Source organism: Erinaceus europaeus, chromosome 5, assembly GCF_950295315.1.
Source record: "Erinaceus europaeus chromosome 5, mEriEur2.1, whole genome shotgun sequence".
Taxonomy (NCBI): domain Eukaryota; kingdom Metazoa; phylum Chordata; class Mammalia; order Eulipotyphla; family Erinaceidae; genus Erinaceus; species Erinaceus europaeus.
Window position 1 is genome coordinate 40,845,243 of NC_080166.1, and position 22,184 is coordinate 40,867,426.

The 22,184-nt window shown below is 39.3% G+C and overlaps 1 protein-coding gene across 1 annotated transcript; it reads right to left on the reverse strand.

Moving 5' to 3' along the window:
- Positions 1–19,978: 19,978 nt before the first annotated feature.
- Positions 19,979–21,952, reverse strand: CARTPT (CART prepropeptide). The gene is made up of 3 exons (XM_007531253.3): positions 21,602–21,952; positions 21,089–21,172; positions 19,979–20,238 (listed from the first exon to the last, which is right to left on the reverse strand). The coding sequence occupies exons 1-3, from the start codon at positions 21,755–21,757 to the stop codon at positions 20,131–20,133; spliced, it is 348 nt and encodes a 115-aa protein (XP_007531315.1). The 5' UTR covers positions 21,758–21,952; the 3' UTR covers positions 19,979–20,130.
- Positions 21,953–22,184: the final 232 nt, after the last annotated feature.

A 22,184-nucleotide genomic window follows, 5' to 3' on the forward strand; every position in this document is an offset into this window, starting at 1 on the left:
AAATAAATTGTTCTTCACATGGCCAAAACTGGACCTGTCTTAGTCACAGATATTCCCCCGGAAGAAATTTATAGAAACAGCATAAGGTGTATTTCATAGGATAAAAGGGGTACAACATTGTTGGGAATTACACCAGCTCCCCCCTGCTCTATGCTGCATTGCTTTTTAGTCTCCCTACCGAGAGGTTGAGCAAGGAGGGACAGTAGAACCCCAAAGGTGTGCCTGCTCCTATCAGTCTCCCTGCCTCACAAAGCGCCCTGCATTCCTGATACTATGGCCATTAGATAAAAAGAAAGGGGGAGATGTTGGACATTTCTCCAGCTCCCCCCTGCTCTGTGCTGCATTGCTTGATAATGTGGTCTATTTACATAATCATTGTTTTGCCTGAGACCCACCTTGCCTGCAGGGCATTAGTTTAATCCCCATTGGTTTAATCTCCACTGGTTTAATTCCCCACTGGGTCACGCTCTTTTTCCACTCTGTCCCCTTATCCTACGTACTTCCTTTTCCACCCTACCACTTCCTTCCTGGAAAGTATAAATGCAGATGAATAAAGCCAGCCGGGCATATTGCGTTCCCGCTCAGCCATGAAAGTTCCTGGACCACCTTTAGCTGCTCCAACCTTCTCCCAGACTACATTAGGGAGAGTGACACAAACCAAAAAGACAAATAATTACATAGTTGGGTGACAAATCCAGATTCATGCCAAAAATTACTATATAAAAACACCCCAATAAACATGATTGGGATTCCACTCCTAGAATGGTTCCAAGGTTCTTAACCTGAGTGTTTCATTTCCCTCTGAGACCCAGGATCATTATGAGGTGCAGAAGGTGGAAGTTCTGGCTTCTGTAATTGCTTCTCCACTGAACATGAGTATTGGCAGGTTGATCCATACTCCCAGCCTGCCTCTCTCCTTCCCTAGTGGGGGTCCCCCTAGTCTGGGGAAGTGGGGCTCCAGGATACATTGGTGGGGTCATCTTCCCAGGGAAGTCAGGTTGGCATCATGGTAGCATCTGAAACCTGGTAGCTGAAAAAGAGTTAAGATATAAAGCCAGACAAATTGTTGACTAATCATGAACCTAAAGGCTGCAATATTGCAGATGAAGATTTGGTGTGTCCGTTTTGGAAAAAGCTAGTAGGTCTGTTTTAGGTATATTCCAAGGGGCCCATGACTTTACTAGTTTTTGCCTGAGCCTGACATCTAATATGCCTGTGGACCCAGGTTATTGTCTGGGGAGATGTCATAGTTGGAAAAAGGACTAGAAAGCTGGATCAAGTTAGAGAGTAGCTCCCAAATATGGAGAAAAGTATATAAATATTATTAACTGTAAACCCCATTGGTTTGATCTGGGACCCATATTCAGCACAGGCACCTATGTAACCTCTGGATCCCCATAGGTCTGAGCTCGCATTCTGTGGTCACGGCTAGGAACAGACCAGGCTGCACTAATTTCAGGACCCATCTTCCTTGGGTAGTAGGTAAAGTATGTTGTCCAACCTCCCTTTGGAGAATGGAACATTCCCTACCATTATTGATCCACATTGAGGGCAACGTCCTATAAGGACCCACAAAGGGGTCCATTATGTTGTACACATGAACTAATTTTTAAAACAATGTCAAACAACAATGTAAAGATTTGTGTAAACTATGGTGGTTATCCTTGGGAGGGAAGGGAAGGGGAGGACTGAAAGTGGGGCACAGAACTGTGGTGGTAGGTGCAGTGTGGAACTATACCCTTGTATTCTTGTGATCTTGTAAATGTTATTAGTGGTTATATCACTAATAAAACAAATTTTTAAAAAAGATATCACAGCATCAAAGCTTCTTTAATATATACATAAGATTAAAAAGTGATGGTGGGAGAGTGGAGTGGGTGGTGGCACACCCAGTGAAGCACATGCATTATCACACACAAGGACCTGGGTTCAAGCTCCTAGGCCCCACCTGAAGTGGAGAGGATGCTTCACAAACAGTGAAACAGGTCTGCAGGTGTGTTCCCAGGTGAGTCATTTATGATTTCTAGAAATGAGTTAAGCCTGGAAGGATATTCTTTCAATTTTAGCAAGGCCTCCAAATGTCAAAGCTTTTGGTTATCTTTTAATGAATAATGCACCAACCCTGAGAAAAGAAAATAGAAAAGGTTAAAAAAAAAGTTATTGTGGGAGTCGGGCTGTAGCGCAGCGGGTTAAGCGCAGGTGGCGCAAAGCACAAGGACCGGCATAAGGATCCCGGTTCAAACCCCGGCTCCCCACAGGCGGTGAAGCAGGTCTGCAGGTGTCTATCTTTCTCTCCTCCTCTCTGTCTTCCCCTCCCTCTCTCCATTTCTCTCTGTCCTATCCAACAACAACAACAATAATAACTACAACAATAAAACAACAAGGGCAACAAAAGGGAATAAATAAATAAAATAAATATTAAAAAAAAGTTATTGTTTGAAGAGATAATGACTTGTCCAAAACTAATAATAATCATGGGTCCAAAAAGCACAGCATATCACTGAAAAGAGATAAGAAATCCATAGAGGGGAAAAAAAGAAGAAAGAAAGAAAGAAAAAAAGAAAGAAACCCACATGTAGATATGTTGTAGTGAAACAGAACCAGAAATAAAAGAAAGTAGAAAACTGGAAAGTAGACAGAAAGCTATCACATTACTTTCAAAATTGGGGCAGTTTAACTGATAGCAGATTTCTTCACAGCTTCAAGAAGTCACTAGAAGAGACCGCGGGGGGGGGGGGGGGGAATCAGATTAAAAGCTGAGCTTCCAATTGTCACTCAAGAATGAATTCTGGTTCCAGACAAGCTAGTATGCTCATATCTGGCTTCAACTCTCAAATAAGCCATAGTCAGAAAGTTTGCAGCAGTTGTCTGAGAAATCTAAAACGTAAATTAAGGCTAGATAATGGCAAGATTAGAGAATGAGCTAAAAATTTTAAGACAGCAAATGGCAGGTCCTCATCCCAGCCCCACTTTATTTTTTTCTTTCTGATATCACCAGGTCTGAGCTCAAGAACAGCACAAAACTAGATAAAGAAAGAAAGTGCTGTAGAAGAAGTCTTGTCTTCCTGGACAAGAGTGGAAAGGAGGTTTCTGAAAGGTCAGAAAAAGAGGGAAATTCTTTGCATTGCTCCCCCCATCACTACCCATTCTCTCACTCCAGCCCTTGGGGCCAGCAGAGCCAAGGAACACTCTTTGATCCAAGGCAGAGAATGGAGTGAATTTTTGTTCCCCCAAATGTTTCTCTCTCATTTCTCTCTCATTGTTGAGCCTGGATTGGAGACACAGTGTAAGCAAGGAGCAGAGGGAGACAAAAACCCTAGATTTCTGGCTAAAAGACTAGAAATAGAGACCCCAATCAACAGAATATTGGTAACTTCATGGAGAAGAGAGAACCCAAGAAAGAAAGGTCTTTGTAATGTTACCTATAAAACCTAGGTCTCAAAAACAAACAAGCAAATCCTGAGTTCAACTCCAAGTGCCTGTGTATGAAATCAACCCATGTGTCAACAACTGTATTGTAAACCATCCCCCACCCCAATAAAATGATAGAAGAAAAAACAAAGTGTGTTAAGTGTCAGAGAGATAAATCAGTGATGGAGCACCAAACTTGCTAACCTGACACCTCAGATTTAATAGCCTGAATCAATATACCAGAACTGAGTGGTGCTCTGGTTCCCTCTCTCTCTCTCTCTCTCTCTCTCTTTCTGTCCTGTCTCTGATATATAGATATCTTCTCTCTTATACTTAAATAATTGTTTTCTTGTTCTGAGATTTTTTTTGTTTTATTTTGTTTTGTTTTATTTATAAAAAGGAACCACTGACAAAATAATTGTTTTCTTAAAGACTGTATAAAGTTGGTTAGAAGGAATCCAATGGCCATGCTATTTGTTATCTGGCACAGTCCTTCTACAAATATCCCATCTCTATTTGTTCACCTTGTTATGTCTTCTGCTAATGTGAGTGGTTTTGGAGTTCCTTTGATGTATCCTGCAACTAACTAAAGAAGAAGTAAGGAAGTCTGGTGGTCAGTACTGCACTATGTATTATCTTTCTAAAAGATAGTGAGAAGGATACACCACACTGGGTCCCCCAAAGTTCCAGCCTATAGTCTTTGGTTTGTCGTTTATTTTGTGAAAACCCTCTGTGGAGGCTGCAGTCACAAAGAACCACAGTGAGGCCTGAGCATAACCAGGTTAATTGTCTGCCTTTAAATAAATAAATATTCTACTTGAGATTTAGATAAAGGGTATCATAGTAGAGAAGATGTGGATACCACAGTGTCATAATAAAGAACATTTGTCACAAACGTATCTTCATTTAAAAACTTCTGGGGCCAGTGAAATAGCTAATTTGGACAGTGTGGTGATTTGCCATGTGTACAGCCCAGGTTCAAGTCTAGGTCCCACCACACTGGAGGAAACTGTGGTGCTATTTTCTCTCCCTCTCTCTCTTTCTCTCTCTCTCTTTCACAGGACCAGAGGTTGAATCAGCCACCAATGGTCAATTATTTAATCAACTGTGCTTATGTAATAGGCACAAATACAACTTATTAGTATTATCTACATAGAAAACTCAAAGACTCAAAGAAAAGAAAACTCAAAGACTATAAAACAGTATTGGACATCATAAGATAACTTAGGGATAGCCCGCTAGAAGACCAGCAGGCAAAACATAAACGCATATAAAAATACAACATTTAGTCTGCAGTGAGTCAGTATATGCAGCAAGCAAGCAGAAAGTCCTAAAAAGAAACGATAAAGTTCCTAATGAATTAGTGTCTACAGGGAGTCCAGCTGTAGTGCAGCGGCTTAAGCGCAGGTGGCACAAAGCAAGGACCAGCGTAAGGATCCTGGTTCAAGCCCCTGGCTCCCGACCCACAGGGAAGTCACTTCACAAGCGAGGAAGCAGATTTGCAGGTGTCTATCTTTCCCTTCCCCAAAAATAAATAAATATTAAAAAAAAAAAAAAGAAATAGTGTCTACGTAGACTTAGATACCCTTCTCCCCACTAGGGAAAGATAGAGTTGGGAATATGGATCGACCTGCCAATGCCCATGTTCATTGGGGAAGCAATTACAGAAGCCAGACTTCCCACCTTCTGCACCCCATAATGACCCTGGGTCCATACTCCCAGAGGGATAAAGAGCAGGAAAGCTATCAGGGAAAGGGGTGGGATACGGAGTTCTGGTGGTAGGAATTGTACAGAGTTGTACCCCTCTTTTCCTGTGGTTTTTGTCAGTGTTTCCTTTTTACAATAAAAAAATTTAAAAAAAGAAAGAAGAAAGAAAGAAAGAAAGAAAGAAAGGAAGAAAGAAAGAAAGAAAGAAAGAAAGAAAGAAAGAAAGAAAGAAAGAAAGAAAGAAAGAAAAGTAAAGAAACAAAGCCAGGGATTTTTGAAGGTGAGGTCTCAGTGGACTTTGTTCTTTAAGGCAGATTTGGGGACTCAGAAGGGGGGGAGGGACAAGGGACCCAGCGCCCTGTGGTGAAGGAGGATCATGGTTGGGTGGAGGGTGAGGCATGCTGACACCTATCTTAAGGAAATGTGGAACTGTATCCCCAAAGGCAACTACAATACTGAAAAGCACCATCCCCTCAATAAAATGATATTAAAGTTTCCAAAAAACAAAAGATTTGATCTAATAGGAATCCAAGTTCAAGCCCTAGTCCCCACCTGCAGGAGGGAAGCTTCATGAGTGATAAAGCAGTGCTGCAAGTGTCTCTTTTTCTCACTCTGGCTTCCCTCTCATTTCTCTCAGTCTTGATCCAAAATAAATAAAATAAAATAACATTTAAAAAATTCTATCTATAAGAGTTACAAAAAATACTGAGAAATAAATCCTTAAGTGATATATGAAATCTATATAGAAGAAATTTCAAAATTGCACATGATTAATTGATAAGATACACCATACTTACTAATAAGAAAAGCTAGTATCAAAATGATACCAATATATTCCAAATTATTGTAGAGTTCAATATAACTTATAAAGATCCCAACAGATGTTTTTAGAGAACTAAAAAAAAATTTTTTTTAATTTGCATGGAAGAACAAAGGATCAAGAATAACCAAGAAAGACACTTCCAAAGATGTTAAGTTGGGAAGACTTGACCTAGTAATGACTAAAATTAAATTTTTATTATTAAAACAGTACAATATCAGCACAGAAATAAGTTGATCAGTGAAATAAAACTGAGATCATAAAAACACATTCATGTATATGTATAAGCTTGAGTATATTATGAAGGTGGCATTATAGATTACAAGAAACAGACTTTTTTGTCTAAGTAAAAGTGAATCAATTACCGACAGGGAAAATATCTTTCTTTTTCTTTCTTTTTATTTTATTAGTAATTTAATGTAGATTTACAAAATTAAAAGGCAACAGGGGTATAATCCTATATTGTTCCCATCACCACAGTTCTGTGTCCCCTTTTGCAATAGTTCTCCCAAAGGTACAGATATGGCTATTATTTCTATAACTATATTTACATATATTAGCCCTTTTTTGCTATGGTTCCAGTTTCCTTTCCTTTCTAAGTTACATCTACACTTATTGCTACTTCCAAGTGTCCTTTCTTTTTCCCTCTTCTCTCTCCAGGTCCTGATGGAATTGGAATTCAGAACCCTATGGTCATCTTCTCTTAACATTTCTCCCCCTCTGGGGTTATGGGCCAAAGTTATTTCAGGAGCTAAGAAGGTGGGAGTTCTGGCTTCAGTAACTACTTCTCCACTGGACAGGGGCATTGGCAGATTGATTCATACCTATGGGGGAAAAATTTACCTCTACAGTCTTATAAATTCTACATATTACAGACTCAAATATGAAAAACCAAACTTTAAAACTGTTAAAAGAAAAATCTGTCTTTCAGCCCTTGAGTTATGGAAAAACTTCTCAAATAAAACACAGAGATAACAAATAAAAAAATGATAAATTTGGGAACATTAAAGCTAAAAGCTTCTTTTCATCAAAAGACATACAAAGAATATAAAAATAGGCCACAAGCTGGAAGAAGATATTTTCAACATATACAAATAGCCAAAGATTAGTATCTAAAATTTAATTTTTTTAATTTTTTACTATATTCATTTATTTATTGGCTAGAGACAGTCAGAAATCTAGAGAGCGAGAAAGACAGGGAGACACGTGCACTTCACCACTTGTGAAGTTTCCTGCCTGCAAGTGGGGACCAGGGGCTTGAACCTGGGACCTTGCACACTGTAATGTGTGTGCTTAGCCAGGTGCACCACCACCTGGCCCCTAGAATTTAATTTTTAGAAACTTCTTCAAACAGATTACAAAAAGACCAAAAAATTAATAGAAAAATGTATGAATAGAAATTTCACAATGGGAAAAACGTAAATGATAACTAGTCATATGAAAAAAATGTTCAAACTAGCCAATAACTACAGAAATGCAGATTAATTAAAACCACTGTGACATAGCATTTTGTATCTTTTGGATTAGCCAAAATTAAAAAAATCTAACAATCCCCAGTCTGAATATGAACTTATGAGAACATTTATACACTAACAGTAAAAGCATAAATTCATGCAAAGATTTTGGAAGAACATAAAAACTAGGAATATATTATCTACCAGATTTTAATTTTCTTTTTCTTATGTTTTTTGCTACCAAAGCACTGGTTTATGATGGTGTTAGGGATTGAATCTGGGGTCTTTGGTGTCTCAGGTATGGTAGTCATTTTGCATAATCATTAATAAGGTATCCCAAGATTTTACATTTTCTTTTGTGTGTTTTTTAATTGCTGGGACACAAGACAAATGCATATATATCTTTCAAGCCATGTTTATCAGTAGTTATCAGTAGTGGTTTACAAGAATGTAAACCACAGGGTCAGGCTGAGGCAGTGATACACCCAGCTGAGCACACGTTACCATGCACAAGGACCCAGTTCAAGCCCAAGCTTCACGAGCAGTGAGGCAAGACTGTAGGTGTCTCTTTCTTTCTTCCTCTCTATATCTCTCTCATTTCTCAGTTTCTCTCTGTCCTGCTGAATTAATTAATTAATAACTAATTAATTAATCAAATTACAGGGTATAGCTCTATACCACACCCCCATTAAAGTTCTGTGCCCCCTCTCCCAGTGATAGCCACTGTAGTTCTCACAAAGTCTTACAGATAGTTTATTCATTTCTGTTTGTTTGTTTGTTTTTGTTTGTCATTTTACCAAAGTATTTCTCAGCTCTGCTTTATGGTGGTGCTGAGGATTGAACCTGGGACCTCAGTCTCAGACATAAAGGTCACTTGCATAACCATTATGCAGTCTCCCCAGTCCTTTGCTTCTGTTTTTCTGATAGCCACAATAAGAAAGTAAAAAAGAAACAAACAAAATTGCCTTTGTTAGAATAGTGTATTTTATTTCCATAACCCAGATTATTCCAACAAGAAATCAACATTAAAGAAATTTTTTTAATTTCTTTATTGGGTAATTAATGTTTTACATTAAAGAAATTATTAATGAGATTTAATGCTTTTAGTAGTGAAAAGCACCAGAATACAATACCTTTTACAGTACAGCATTGAGATTACTTTGTGCTATAGATGATTAAGAAATATCAGAAACAAGCACTCTTCCCTCACCTTTTCTTTCTAAAAGCATTGCATAAATTTCTATCTGTAAAGGGGCCTCTCCCCTCCTCTTTTAACCTGTAAGCAAACAGTTGGTATTACTAGAGGCAAGTTGAGTCTGCACAACAAATCCTATTAAACAACCTTTTCTATCGGACAATTTCTCCAAGAGCTCAAATTTCTGTTTGTTTTGTCTGGTTACTTCACCACAGTTTATCACCATTTGTAAAGATGATATAAAAGACCCTGGGCCTGACAATCTTTTTAATTTTTTGCATTCTTCTTATGAATTCCCCCATGATAAAATCTGTGTGTCTTTTCTTCTGTTAATGTCTTTTGTTCATTTCACAGCAAATGAAGCTAAGAAGGAGACATAAGGCAATATTTTCAGGTTTCATTATGCCATTTACATTCATAACACACTTCAAACCAGGAGTTAAATTTTCTCTAGAAATATTTTATCTCTAGTTACATTTCATAGATTTACAGTTGAAAAAGTAAAAGTAAAGAAGTTTTACACCAAGATTGTTCCAAACATATTTAAAAACTTCAAATAACTGCCTCAGGCTTCAGTGTTCAGGGTATATTAGATATCCATTTCCTCACTCCAATTAGTTGCATTTTGAGAGCCCACTACCTTAGTAACTACATATAGTCAATTTTGAATGTGCTTATAAAGATCCATATGTCATTTGTCCCAGGAAGACCACTCACAAACAAGTTCCTTTCAGCAATAGTTCTCAAACTGCAAAGGATATTGGGTAAGATTTAAATTTTTACATTTCTCAGGCTGTGGAAATAGCATAATTATTATGGAAAAAATACTTTCATGCCTGAGGCTCTGAGGTCCTAGATTTATCCCCAGCATCACCATAAGCCAGAGTAGAGCAGTGCTCTAGTCTGTCACTCATTTAATTAATTAATCGACATTTCTCAGCAATACTTGGGTAATACTAGGTGCCACTCAACATAATATGACATGTACACAAAATTTTAATGAAGTTCAGTGCTAACAAAATACTAGAAACAGCCTGCATAATTAGTGACAGAAGAAAACAAATATATAAACCAAATAGTTGAATGCTATATAACACTGAAAATGACATATTGCTTTCAAAGGAGATAGCATTGATAGAATAATGGCCATTTATGGAAGCAGTATGTTCAAAAAGACTACAAACAGCTTATATTCCTTTTTAAAACTCAAAACACTGGGGCCAGGCAGTGATACACCTGGTTAAGCACATATATTATAGTGTGCAAGGAGCCAGGTTCAAGCCTGGGGTCCCTACCTTCAGGGGGGAATACTTCTCAACTGGTGAAGCAGGGCTGCAAGCGTCTGTCTCTTTCCCTATCTCCCCCACCACTCTCAATTTCTCTGTCTCTATGCAATGATAAATTTTTTAAATAAAAAATAATTCTTTTATAAAAAACCTTCAAAAGTCAGCAATGTAAACTTTTAAAGTTTTTTTTTTTACTATAAAAACAAAAGAATGAGGGGCTGAGGAAGATGTTCCACAGTAAGAATGTCTAGCCTGCATGAGTGAAAGTCAGGGTCTATTTCCAGCTGTGCTCCAGTCTTTCTCATTCTCACTAAAAAGTAAAATGGGATTTGGGCTGGAGAGATAGCTCCAGATTTGATACTTGACGCCATTTGCCAGAGCTGAGCAAGGCTCTAGTTTCTCTACTTCTCTGTCTCATAAAGAAAGAAAGAAAGAAAGAAAGAAAGAAAGAAAGAAAGAAAGAAAGAAAGAAAGAAAGAAAGAATATTATTTTTAAAAATGGAAAGATTGGGAGCCAGATATGTGCAAAGATATGGGCTTAATCCCCCAGTCCCTACCTACAGAAGGGAAACTTCACAAGTGGTGAAGCAGTGCTATCTATCTTCCCCTTACATCTCAATTTCTATGTCTCTAGTCAAAATAAATAAATAAAAATATACATTATAGGTATTTTCCTCTTTGATTTTTAAACAGAAAGAGAGAGAGAGAATAAACATGATCACAGTAGCCAAATTTTTGTGGGGGAACAGGTTCAAACTTGGGTTTTGCACATTGGCAACACACACTATCCAAGTGAGCTATTTCATCAACCTAAAGATAATATATTTTATAAATTGCATCCAGGTCATATATTTTGATGGTCATATACATAAGACATAATAAATAAAATATTATGCTAAAATAATATCACATAGCACAAAACTCCAAAATGTTAAAAACACAGTTATTTGTAAGTGCAAAGAAAAAAGTCTGTAAGAAAAAATATTAGAATGTTAACAGTGGTTATTTCTGGATTGTGGAGTTTGGATATTTTTTCTTTTTGTATAATACACTTTCTACAATAAATATGCAATGCTTTATAATTAGACAAGTTTCTTTTTATCTTCAGTGCATATGAAATTTCACTTGCTGTACTCATTTATTTCTCAAACCCTCTGTTCATTTCTGAACTGCTCCAGTACAGTTTTTTTAAAAGACATATTTATATTCACTACCATATATTTCTCAAAAAGTAATGTTTTATTAATGATAACAGGCATTCATTAAATATCTATTATGCATTCTGGTGTCCTAAATATTAACAAGTAATCTTGGTTAGCCTTTAGGATATCCCAAGAGCAAGGTACTATTATTACTTTTTTTTCTCATTCTACAGGTATAGAAAAGAATGTATAGCATTCAGTGGAATAATTTGATTAAATTTCTTGTCCTAAGAAAGGTAATTTTCCATCAGCATCAGCAAAGAGAAAAGCAACCGCCAGCATTTCGTACCTACATCCTGTTCTAGGATCCATCTTCTCAGAAATAATTTGAGATTATTCCACTTATCAAAAAAAAAATGTGAGGAGAAGAGTCATGGAAAATTTATTTGATTTCTTAATCTCATAAATTAAAGCAAGTAATTGTAATTACTGCTGATGACAGAGCTTCCTGGTCAAAATCAATCTGTCTTAACGAAGTGTTTGGCTATGCTCAATAGTCAAGACAAACAGAAGTCTGGATGACATCAAGAGAGGTCAGGGTCAAAAAAAAAAAAACCTCTCAACTTCATCAAGCCCTATAGACTCCTTCACAATTTCATTCATCTTGTGAAGAAAAGAAACTAGAGGGCCAGGGATGGTGCACCCAGTAAAGCACACATGTTACCATACTGGAAGCCCCAAGTTCAAGTCCCACCTGTGGGAGTTGAATGGGGGTAAGCTTCATGAGCAGTGGCGTGCTACATGGTCTCTCTCTCTATTTCTGTCTCTCTCCATCTCTTTCCTTCCCCATTTTTCTGTCTCTAGCAGAAGAAAGAAAGAGAGAGAGAAAAAGGAAGGAGAGTGGGAAGGGAGGAAGGAAGGAAGGAAGGAAGGAAGGGGAGGGGAAGGGGAAGGGGAAGGGGGAGGTGGGGAGGGGAAGGGGAAGGGGAAAGGAAGGGAAGAGAAGAGATGTAAGCCAGCCTCTGGAAGCTGTGGAGTCATTGTGCAGGCACTAAGCCCTTGTGATAACTCTGGTGGCAGAAAGAAAAAGGAAGAGGCTGGGCAGTGGCACATAGTAAGTGCACATAGTACAAAGCACAAGGACCCTTGAAAAGATCCCAGTTAGAGCCCTGCTGCAGTGAGGTCACTTCACAAATGCCTATCATTTTCTCCCCTTCTCTATCTCCCCCTCCCTTCTCAATTTCTCTCTGTCCTATCCAATAAAAAAATGAAAAATGGCCTCCAGGAGCAGTGAATTCATAGTGCCAGCACTGAGCCCCAGCAAATAACCTTGGAGTCAGAAAAAAAAAAAAAAAAAAAAAAAGGAAAAGAGCCTAGAGCTCATTAGCTGTTCTATTGGACTGCTACAGAAAGTTCTGGTGATAGTTCCCTCACATTCCATATGTATATAATTCATCTTTCAAGTTGAAACCATCAGTCACTTTTTTTGACAAATACTATGGGAAATAAATGTTATTGATTTTTCTTGGCAACATCACACTGGAAGACTCAAACCATCTCATTCCAGAGACATTGCTTTTCAACTGAAAGTACCAAGTCATCATCAAACAGTTCATTTAACTTTATTCTGATAAAATCCCCAAGTCACTGCTTCTACCTAAGCCCAATACTAGTGTTGCTTGGGAAGTCGCTGCATTTGTCTTTGTTTGCCTGTTTCACCCTTGCTCATACTTCAGTTACAATTTAAGTATCCTTGAAGGCTCTTTGTTTGAATCATCCTCCAAAAAAGGTAGACTCACCCCTTTGTCCAGCAGTTTAGGACAGAGGATAAGATAGGTAGAGGAAACACCCAAACATTCCTCACTAGAAAAAATCTAGAACCTAGAGTGGTGAATTGCCACAACAGATGGTTTTGAGGAATAACTTTCTCCCAAAATAAAGTCTAGAGTCTGCTAAGATGTTAGTAGAAAAGGACTCTGGCACGATGATCTTTTGTCCATACTTCCAGAGGGTTAAAGAATAAGAAAGCTATCAGGGGAGGGGATGGGATGGGATACAGAGTTCTGGTAGTGGGAATTGTGTGAAGTTGTATCCCTCTTATCCTATGGTTTTATCAATGTTTCATTTTTATAAACAAAAAATTTAAAAAAAAAAAAGGAAAAGACTCTGGAAATTAAAACCTCCACATGGAAGGAGCATAAAGTATTATAGTTACATACACAGGTTCTAGAAAAGGAATGCTTAGTTTCAAATCCCCTCTCTGCCACTCACCAGGTTGGTGAGACCTTAAGTATACTAATCAATAACCTTGGTTCTAGTTCCCTTATATGGAAATGGAATGAGAGGATCTATGCCATAAATCATGGTGAAGATTCAATACAACTAAGCATATGAAGTACACAATACATCAAAAGCACTCCAAATAAGATATGCAAAGAGCTGAACGGAGCCAGAGAGTACTGCACACACAGTTGTCACTGAGAAGGATGTGCACCTGGAGTTCTGCAACATGATCACCCTGCAGCCAGACCTGAGCTTGTTCTGCTAATCCCCTCAGCCCTCACAGATACTCTTTTGCCCACCAAAACTTCCTTTAAAAAATGGCCCAACCCCATCAGCTGGGACCCTATTCGGAGAGTCCTGTGATTCCGAACAGACATGATGGGCCTTGACCTCAAATAAATCCCTCTCTCCACTGTTACCAGTCATCTCTATCAGGAACAACAAAATAGACCCCTTTGTGGGCCCCCAAAGGACCTTGCCCTCAAATTGGATCAACAACAGTAAGGAATGTTCCATCCTCCGAAGGGAAACTGGACAACATACTCTATGCTACACCTGAGGAAGATGGGTCCCAATATTGGGGCAGCTTGGAATGTTCCTACTCATGACCACAGAATGTGAGCTCAAATTTACAGGGATGCAGAGGTCACATAGTTTCCTAAGCTGAATATGGGCCCCAGATCACATAAAATCAATGGGGTTTACAGTTAACAATATTTATACCCCTTTCCCATTCTTCTTCTTCTTCTTCTTCTAGCGTTTGCCCTTCTTCCGTAGCCAGTCAACAGCGTCAGGTTGAAAGCTGTCAGGAGCTGCTTGTTGCTGGCTTTGAAAGTGACTGGGATCCATGTGGATTCAGTCGGCTAGGAAGGATCGTCAGTTTCCCCAATGAATGGGTACTCACAGGATGCACCACGAGAAGGTCGATCCAATGCATCCCCCACCCCTTCCCATATTAGGGAGCTACTCTCTTCCCTGATCCAGCTTTCTAGTTCTTTGTGCAGCCATGACATAATCTCCCCAGACCAAAACTTGGATCCACCTGTATATCAGATTTCAGGCTCAGGGAAAAAAATAAATAGTGGGAGTCGGGGGGTAGTGCAGAAGGTAAAGCAGGGGTGGCACAAAGCTCAAGGACCGGTGTAAGGATTCTGGTTCGAGTCCCCGGCTCCTCACCTCCAGGGGAGTTGCTTCACAGGTGGTGAAGCAGGTCTGTAGGTGTCTCTCTTTGTCTCCCCCTCTCTATCTTCCCTTCCCCTCTCCATTTCTCTTTGTCCTATCCAACAATGATGACATCAACAACAATAATAACTACAACAGTAAAACAACAAGGGCAACAAAAGGGAATAAATAAATAAATATTTTTTAAAAACTAAAATTAAGGGAGTCGGGCCGTAGCATAGCGGGTTAAGCGCAGGTGGCTCAAAGCTCAAAGACCATGGTAAGGACCATGGTTCGAGCCCCCGGCTCCCCACCTGCAGGGGAGTTGCATCACTGGTGGTGAAGCAGGTCTGCAGGTGTCTTTCTCTCCCCCTCTGTGTCTTCCCCTCCTCTCTCCATTTCTCTCTGTCCTATCCAACAACAACAATATCAAAAACAGCAATAACTATAATAATAAAAAAACAAGTACAAAAAAGGAAATAAATATTTAAAAATTTTTTAAAAACTAAAATTTAAAAAAATAGTATAACCATAGGCCCTTTGAAATGTAACTAAAATCTGCCTACTAGCTATCTACAAAACGGAGTACCCCCCAATTCTTCATCTGTACTATTCCAGCCTTTAAGTTCATGATTGATCAACAATTTGTTTGGCCTTGTATGTTAACTCTATTGTCAGCCACCAGGTTCCAGATGCTAGCAGGATGCCGACCAGACTTCCATGGACAGACAACCCCACCAATATGTCCTGGAGTTCCACTTCCCCAGAGCCCTTCCCCACTAGGGAAGGAGAGAGGCAGGCTGGGAGTATGGATCGAACTGTCAATGCCCATGTTCAGCAGGGAAGCAATTACAGAAGCCAGACCTACCACCTTCTGCATCCCACAATGACCTTGGGTCCGTACTCCCAGAAGGTTAAAGAATAGGAAAGTTTTCAGGGGAGGGGATGGGATACAGAGTTCTGGTGGTGGGAATTGTGCGATGTTGTACCCCTCTTATCCTATGGTTTTGTCAATGTTTCCTTTTTATAAATAAATAAATAAAACAAAAAAAGAGTGGCCCAATAAGTTTTCCTTCCCATCCCATGTTACATATGATGCAAATTTACATTTCTAAAGAAATGTCACTAAATGCCAGTAAGCAGTCAGAATATGAAGTTAAGAAGACTTTTCTACTGTAGAGTGTAAAACATTAATCCCCCAATTAAAAAAAAAACTAAAAGCAAAAGAAGAAGAAGGAGAAAGAGGCAGAGAAGAAGACTTTTCCAAGCCAGGAGCAGCACACCCCATACAGTGCATGAGATCCTGGGTTCAAGCTCCAACACCATAAGAGATCACCATGAATGATAGCAAGGGAAATTTAGGATGGTAGACAAGTGCTATGTTTTTTTTGTTCCTTGGTCTTTCCCTCTCTCCTCACTCTTGTTCCCATACTCTTGCTCTATTTTCAATAGTATCCACCAAAAGCTTAGGAATCAAATTAGCCACAAAAAAAAGTTTAAAATTGTGCTGTGAAAATTACAGGACATTGAAATTAAATATGTGAAAAAAAATTTCCTGGCCATATTCCTGGCTTAATATTGTTTAGATGGCAGTATTCCAAAAATTTGTTTATAAATTCAATTTAATTCCCACTAAAACCCAATCTTTTTTCTCTTTTTTTTTTTTCATAAATTGAAAAGCTATCTAAAATGCATGTAGAAAGAAATAGGATCCAGAATATTAAAAACAGTCTTAAAAAGGAATACTATAGTTGGAGGATTCAGGATTCCTAATTTCAGAACTTATTAAAGAACAATTTATAATAGCAGTGGCATGATAATATACATATATGTTCCACATATAAGCAAAAACATTCAGCAGTTGTCTTTCAACTCTTTACTTCACTTAGCACAACCACCTCCAATTCCATCCCTTTGGTCCCTAATGATACAATATCATCCTTTCTACTCATTCCATTGAAGATGTATACCATAATTCCTGTATACAGTCACCTGTTGTTGGGCATTTTGGTTGCTTCACACTTTGGTTATTAAGAATAGTGCAGCTAGGGGAAGGGTGGTGGCGCACCTGGTTGAGCTCACAGGTTACAATGCACAAGGACCTGAGTTCAAGGCCCGGGTCCCCACCCCCAGTGGGAAAGCTTTACGAGTGGTGAAGCAGGGCTGCAGGTGTATCTCTGTCTCTCCCTGTCTATCACCCCCTTCCCTCTTGGTTTCTGACTGTATCCAATAAATAAATAAGTAAAGATAATAAAAATATTTTTAAAAGGAACCTCACTATTTAAAAAAATTAGTGCAGCTATGAAATAAGTATAGACATTTCCTTTCAAAATTAGTGAAATGGGGGGGAAGAAAGAAGAAAATAAGAGAGAAAGAAAGAAGAGAAAGAGAAGAAAACATGCCAACCAGGAGCAGTGGATTCATCATGCACACACTGAACACCATTGATAACCTTGGCGGCAATAAAAATTAATTAGTTAATTAATAATAAGTAAATGGGCAAAGAGTCTATACACCTAGATACTTATCATGGAGAGATGTACTTAAGTTTTAACAACTATACTATAAACCATTAACCACCCAATAAACAATATTTTTAAAAGGCAAAATAATAAAAGAAAAAGAAAGAAAAATGGGCAAAGAATTTAGGGAACAAAAGGTAATTCATGAACCACTAATGAACCTAATACCTAAGAATCCATATCCAAGTATGATGTTCCCAGAAGTCATAATAAATTGTTATCTAGAGTTTAGAAAACTAGTAGACTGCTTATAAACATAACCCACACAAGCCCTTATAGCAAGCATTCCATGCAATTTCCTTTTTTTCTGTTTTTTTGTTTTGTTTTGTTTGTTGGGATTTTTTGTTTATTTGTTTGCTTTGTTTCTTTGTTTTTCCTAGTTCTCCAAATGGAACAGAACACAAAGACCTTAGTGTAGCTGTCAGAGCATGCCTCGCAAGCCCCTTGGGAGCCCAGAAAACACAACATACCCTTGACCATGAGCTTAACTCCCAAGCCCTGCACTACCTCAAGTGTTTTATTCTTCTAGTTTTTTGTAGTTTTAAACTACAAAAACCCTTGAACCATTTTAAAGTATTTTCTCATATGACAAGATTTTACTGTTCTCTATTATGCTCCGGATATTGTGCTCACTTCTCAGGATTAAATAGGAATTAAAATAGACAGTACCTTGTCCTTGAAAAGCTTTTAAGGGACAGAGTAGTAAACAATCACAGTTCTTAAACCAATGTTAAATATTTAGTAATAAGAATTATTATAGAAAATAATTTCCAAGTTTACATATTAATACCCCACGATATGTCTAATTAAATAAGACCTATGTAACAAATAGAATACCCCATTGGAAAGTCTACCAGTAAGTGTACCATGTCAAGCTGATACAATGAAAGACCGGGCAGAATGAACAAGAATTCTAAAACAGCACTTAAGAGAAAACTTATGGTGGGACTAAACAAGAGCAGTTCTGTGGATTCCTACGGCATGCTATACCGTGGGACAGTGTCCAGAGTATAGAAGACAAGAGGCTAACCTCTGAGGAATGAATCCAGGCACTTAGACTATAGGTAGTATCAACTCCAGCTTGGTAGGATGAGGAACTATGTCTGCAGAGCTCGCTAGAACCTCAGACTACAGTCCTGATGCTGCACCCCAGCTCTCCACCAGAACTAAAAGTTGGTCTTTCAGTATGTTACACAGGGAATTTTGCTGGAGGCTTGGTTTCTTCTCTAATATGTAGTTTAAAACAGACTAAGTAAAATGTGTGTCCACAGATTTTTAAAAAAGTGAAATTATTTCAATAAATATCAACTAATTCTATGAAAGTTAATACTCATTTTTTATGAAACCAGGAATAGAAAGAAACTTCCTCAACTAAAAAAAAATCACCACTGGAGGAAGCAAAGTGTCTCTCATGCCTGAAGGCTCCAAAGTCCCAGGTTCAATCCCCACACCACCATAAACCAGAGCTGAGCAATGCTCTGGTATTAATTAATTAATGAATTAAAAACCTTTAATGCCTAAGGCCCTGAAGTCTGAGGTTCTATCCCCAGCACCACTATAAGCCAGAGATGAGTGGTACTCTGTTCTTTCTATCTCTGTGTGTATATATTTCCTTATATATTTCTCTCATTAAAAATAAATAAAATAATTTAAAAATAAAGACATATGTATGTATGTATATACATTGTAAGTAGTTAAGCTTCAAATTAAACAATAAACAAAATGGATATAATTTTCATCTCCCTGTCCCCAAACCATTTTACCATTGATGAGGGAAAACAAAGCTACAGATCAGAAGAGAGCTGGCAAACTACTGTACTTCAAACCCTTCCTAAAGTCATTGCCTCCCATGTCTCTTCTGTGTTTCCTCATTGCCCTTATCCATCCAGACATGCACCACTACTTTACTGGCAAGATCTTTATACCGTCCTTTTGTGCCCATGTCCCCTCCCTGGTTCCACTGTTTATATGCTGTCAGAAGGAACTTCTTAAAACAGCTCTCAGTACACTGTTCCACTGTCAGGAATCATTTCTCAGTGTGATCTCAGGTAATTTTAACTCAGGTAATTAACTCAGAAACATTTAAACACTACTAGATTTTACAAATAAGATTTTTATATTCCTTGAGTTGGATCTGTCTCCCTCAGTTTTCATTTGCTCCTCTCAATGCTTTCTACTGAAATAATTATTTTTTCCTTTGAAAAGAGAATTTTTTCTCTGAGATTCTGTATTTACTGGTGAAAATTATTGGGTTTCACACCAATGGAGCACCTGATATAACTAATTTCCCTTTCTTAAGTGAAACAGTTTATTTTGTTTTCAGTGTATATATTCTAGCAAAGAAAAAAAAAAGCTACCAAAACAAGAGGCCTAATTTTAAAATTGCTTATAATGTGGTTTAAGTTTTAAATAATTGATCGTTTATTGGCCTATTATGATTACAAAATTGAGCTAAGGTTTTAATAAATAACACTGGTTGAATTCAAAACATTTTCACCTTCCCATATGTGCACACATACTTAGAGTGCACCACTGCAACCAAAGGGAACTCATGTACTAAAGCTTGTGTAACAAACTACTAATTAATGCTCAAAACTCCTTGGAGCCAAGGTGCTGTTCTCCCAACAGACTGCTATTTTTAAAATATTTCTCTTTGAAAACAACAGCATGATTAATCCTACCATTCCTTCTTAAATAACTTTTGTAGAAATAACAGTGCACTATGTGTAACTATTAAAAACCACTTTATTATGTATAATTTGTACATGCTTCAGTGTGTATTACTTGGGGTAGTTTGCTTTTCAGGTTGTGAGGTAAACTACCAAGATTAAGGAGATCTAATTTTCATCCTGCCAAGCCACATACAAAAATATAATTTCCAAAGTGATGTTTCCCTCTTTACACAAAGATGCACAGGAGACTGTCAGACAAATGAAATAAGAGAGAAATACTTTACACACACGTCAACACCATACAAGGCAGTACCCTTCACACAGAGACATCTAATGTGTTCTTTTATTTGAAAACAGGAGAAAACAAACAAACAAAACCTTTGCCTTAAAGGGAAATGCATTTTTTGTTGCTAAAGCCAGCGATGAAGGTGCGAACTTCTGTAGGAAAGGGGGTGTGAGGTGGAGGATGCAGACACCTCATAAGCACTTCAGGAGGAAGGAGTTGCAGGAGGTTCCTCGGGGACAGTCACACAACTTCCCGATCCTTGCTCCTTTTCGCACAGCACACTGTTCACCAGCATCACACTGCAAATTCACAATGGGTGGTTATTGGCACGAGCAAACCATGTCTCCCTATCAACATAATTTCTGCCTGATGGGAGAGATAAAAACACCCTAACACCATCAGGAAAGGTCTAAAGGTAGTCAAACCCCAAACTGCAAAGATCCTGGTTCTTACAGTTCCCATGAGAGATCAAAACATATTTCATTATTAATCCTCTTCTCTTATCTCCCACTTTGGAAACCACTCCCTGACTCATTTAATTCCTGGTCCCAAAGAAAAAAAGTCAGTAAGACTTTTTTTCCACCTAGCAAATAAACAATAAGCCTATGCTTTCACTACCATCCCTCCCTGCTTTCTGTCTCCTCATCCCAAGAGAAAGGTGTGTGTATTTGTGTGTGTGTGTGTGTGTGTGTGTGTGTGTGTGTGTGTGTGTGTGTGTGTGTGTAAGGAAGATAATCAGACCTGAATCAAGAATGTTGACCTGTTGACCTTAGAACTCACAATCTAAATATTGGCAGAGTTCTGTGAATCAAGAAGAAAATTGGAGAAACAAGAACTGAGATAACTTAAAGTCTCTCCAAATTCAGAGAACTCTTCATGAGATTTTTTTTTTATTCAACTCCAGTAAATGTTCCTTTCTACTCAAGCCAAGAGACAGCTCTTGGCACAAAGTATTCAAACATCACACATAGCAATTTTAACTTTTGCTTTTAAGAAACTAGGGGACAAGAGCTGACAGTAAAAACAAAGAAGTCCACAGAATTCTGTAAGTCCCATTACCTGATGATTTAGTCACATCCTAGGTAGAAAGGTGTGTATAAGACTCAAGGTGGGTTGTTTCACAGGGAAGAACAACACCAAAAATCTTACCATGGGAACTTGGCCATACTTCTTCTCATAGATGGGAATACGTTTACTCTTGAGCTTCTTCAGGACTTCCTGCAATGCTTCGATCTGTAATACACAGTCCCCCCGCCTGGAGCCCAAAGTTGTCTGGCTGGCTACACAAGCCCAGCCCTAGCGCTCACTTCCAGCCCTAGTTATAAGGAGCCCCGGACCCATACACCCTGCTCCACGTGGCTCCGTGGACGGAAAGGGCTGTTGGAGAAGTGAAAACTTAGTGAGCTCTGTCCAAACGCTGACCACAGGTCTCAGGACCTCTGAGGCTCTCACTACTCCAAGTGGCGGGGACAAGGGATTCGCTCTACAAATTGCCTGAACCCGTGGTTCCACACCATCTATTTTCCAGAGACACCTAGCTGTGTGCTGCCCTCTCCAGGACTCAGAATAGAGATGGGGAGATGGAGAAGAGGAAGGGGACGCGTAAGAAAGGAAGGGGTGGCAGGGAAGCCCCGGGTAGTCCGGGACGAAGAGAATACCGACCAGCTCCTTCTCGTGGGAGGCATCGTCCACGGCGGAGTAGATGTCCAGGGCTCGGGGCTGGAGCTCCGCGTCCTCTTGGGCTCGGGCGCCCAGCAGAGGCAGCAGTAGCAGGGCGGCTCCCAGAAGGGGCAGCAACTGCAAGCGGGAGCTCTCCATGGTGCTGAAACTCGACTGGACACGCCGCACTCCCGCCTTTTATAGCGAGCCCCAGCCCGCGCACAGGAGAAAGGGAGGGGGCGAGGGAGGAAGGGGTGTGGAGGAGGAGTCGGGTCAGTAGTCTGTGGGCAGCGCTCAGCTGCCGCTTGACGTCAATGCCCGCCGGGCTCCCGGCACAGGGGAACGAGGCTCTGTGCACAGATGGGCAAGAGCACAAAGAACCGGGACCCGGCGCCCCCAAATTCTGTCTGCCCCGCGGCAAGGGATGCTTCCCAAGGGACCCTGTAGTCCAGAGGCGAGAGGTGAGGCGAAGAGAACTGGAATTGGGGATGGCGGGGAGTTAAGAAATGGAAAATGCCTTCTAGGCACGGTATCTGCAGATGAGTCGCTCTCCCATCACCTAGCAGCAACAGCCCGGCCTTGTCTC